This window comes from Penaeus monodon, chromosome 30, assembly GCF_015228065.2.
Source record: "Penaeus monodon isolate SGIC_2016 chromosome 30, NSTDA_Pmon_1, whole genome shotgun sequence".
In the NCBI taxonomy this organism is placed as follows: Eukaryota; Metazoa; Arthropoda; class Malacostraca; order Decapoda; family Penaeidae; genus Penaeus; species Penaeus monodon.
In genome coordinates, this window is record NC_051415.1 from 29,867,664 (window position 1) to 29,868,600 (window position 937).

At 41.6% G+C, this 937-nt stretch overlaps 1 protein-coding gene across 2 annotated transcripts in view; it reads left to right on the plus strand.

The window, feature by feature from the left end:
• LOC119592694 (longitudinals lacking protein-like) overlaps positions 1 to 937 on the plus strand; it is a 99,390-nt gene that overhangs the window by 97,000 nt on the left and 1,453 nt on the right. Inside the window, exon 6 of one of the 2 annotated variants that reach the window (XM_037941611.1) lies at positions 187 to 659. The exons of the other annotated variant lie outside the window; for it this stretch is intronic. Within the exon in view, the coding sequence (XP_037797539.1) occupies positions 187 to 546 (360 nt within the window). The 3' untranslated portion in view covers positions 547 to 659. Of the gene's footprint in view, positions 1 to 186; positions 660 to 937 lie in introns of those variants that run through there. 2 annotated transcript variants of the gene reach the window in all.

Below are 937 nucleotides of genomic sequence, written 5' to 3' on the forward strand. Positions count from 1 at the left end.
TACTTTTCTATTTCTTCATTTTTTCCCAACATATTCATTTTACTCTTCCTTGACCTTTCTCATCTATTCCCCTTGAAAAAAAAAACTACATCTATCAAATATAAAAAAAACTGGCATAAAAAAAATGCCATGTACATAGATTATTGCAGGAGCGAGACTATCAGCTGCTATTGGTATATGTTATAGGGTCGCAGCAGCGAGGACAGCACCTCTGCAGTGGCTGTTGGTGCTCGCGGCTACGGAATGTCTCCAGGTGCCGGTGCTTTTGGGGAACAGCAAGACGCGGACGCAACGCAACTGTGCAATACTTACAAGACCACTAACCCACCTGGAGGTCTGAGGTGCCCGTACTGCGGCAAAGTGCTCCCGTATCTGAGCGAATACCAGAGGCATATCCGGAAGCACACGGGGGAGAGGCCCTTTGCCTGCCCGCACTGTTCGTACGCCACAACCCGAAAATCTCACTTAAAAACTCACGTGAGGAAGCAACATCCCGGTCTAGAAGCGTCATCTTGTACCTGGACTATGCCTCAGCCACCGTTGTGAAGGACAAATGGCTATGTGTATATTTGATGGCAGATTATTAATACTGATTATAGTGCTGGAACATGTTGTTTGCGTTTGATGTTCATTATATGCAATAAAAAGATGGGTATTTAGATATTGTTTGATTTCTTTGTATTTGTCCCTAATTTTATGGAATGGGTTACCCATGTGCATAAGGAAAGGAATTGGTTAATTAAAAAAAAGGGGCAATAACCCAGTCTAGTATGCAGAGCTGTTGTTAGAATAATACCAATTAGATAACACGAACTCTACGTAGTGTTTTCATTGCAGTTTTAGTATTTGTAAGCACAGTATATTGGGTGCAGAGACTAAAATAGAAAATATGATTCCATACCTATTGGCATGTTTTGCAGTTTATGGGCAGTTTTAT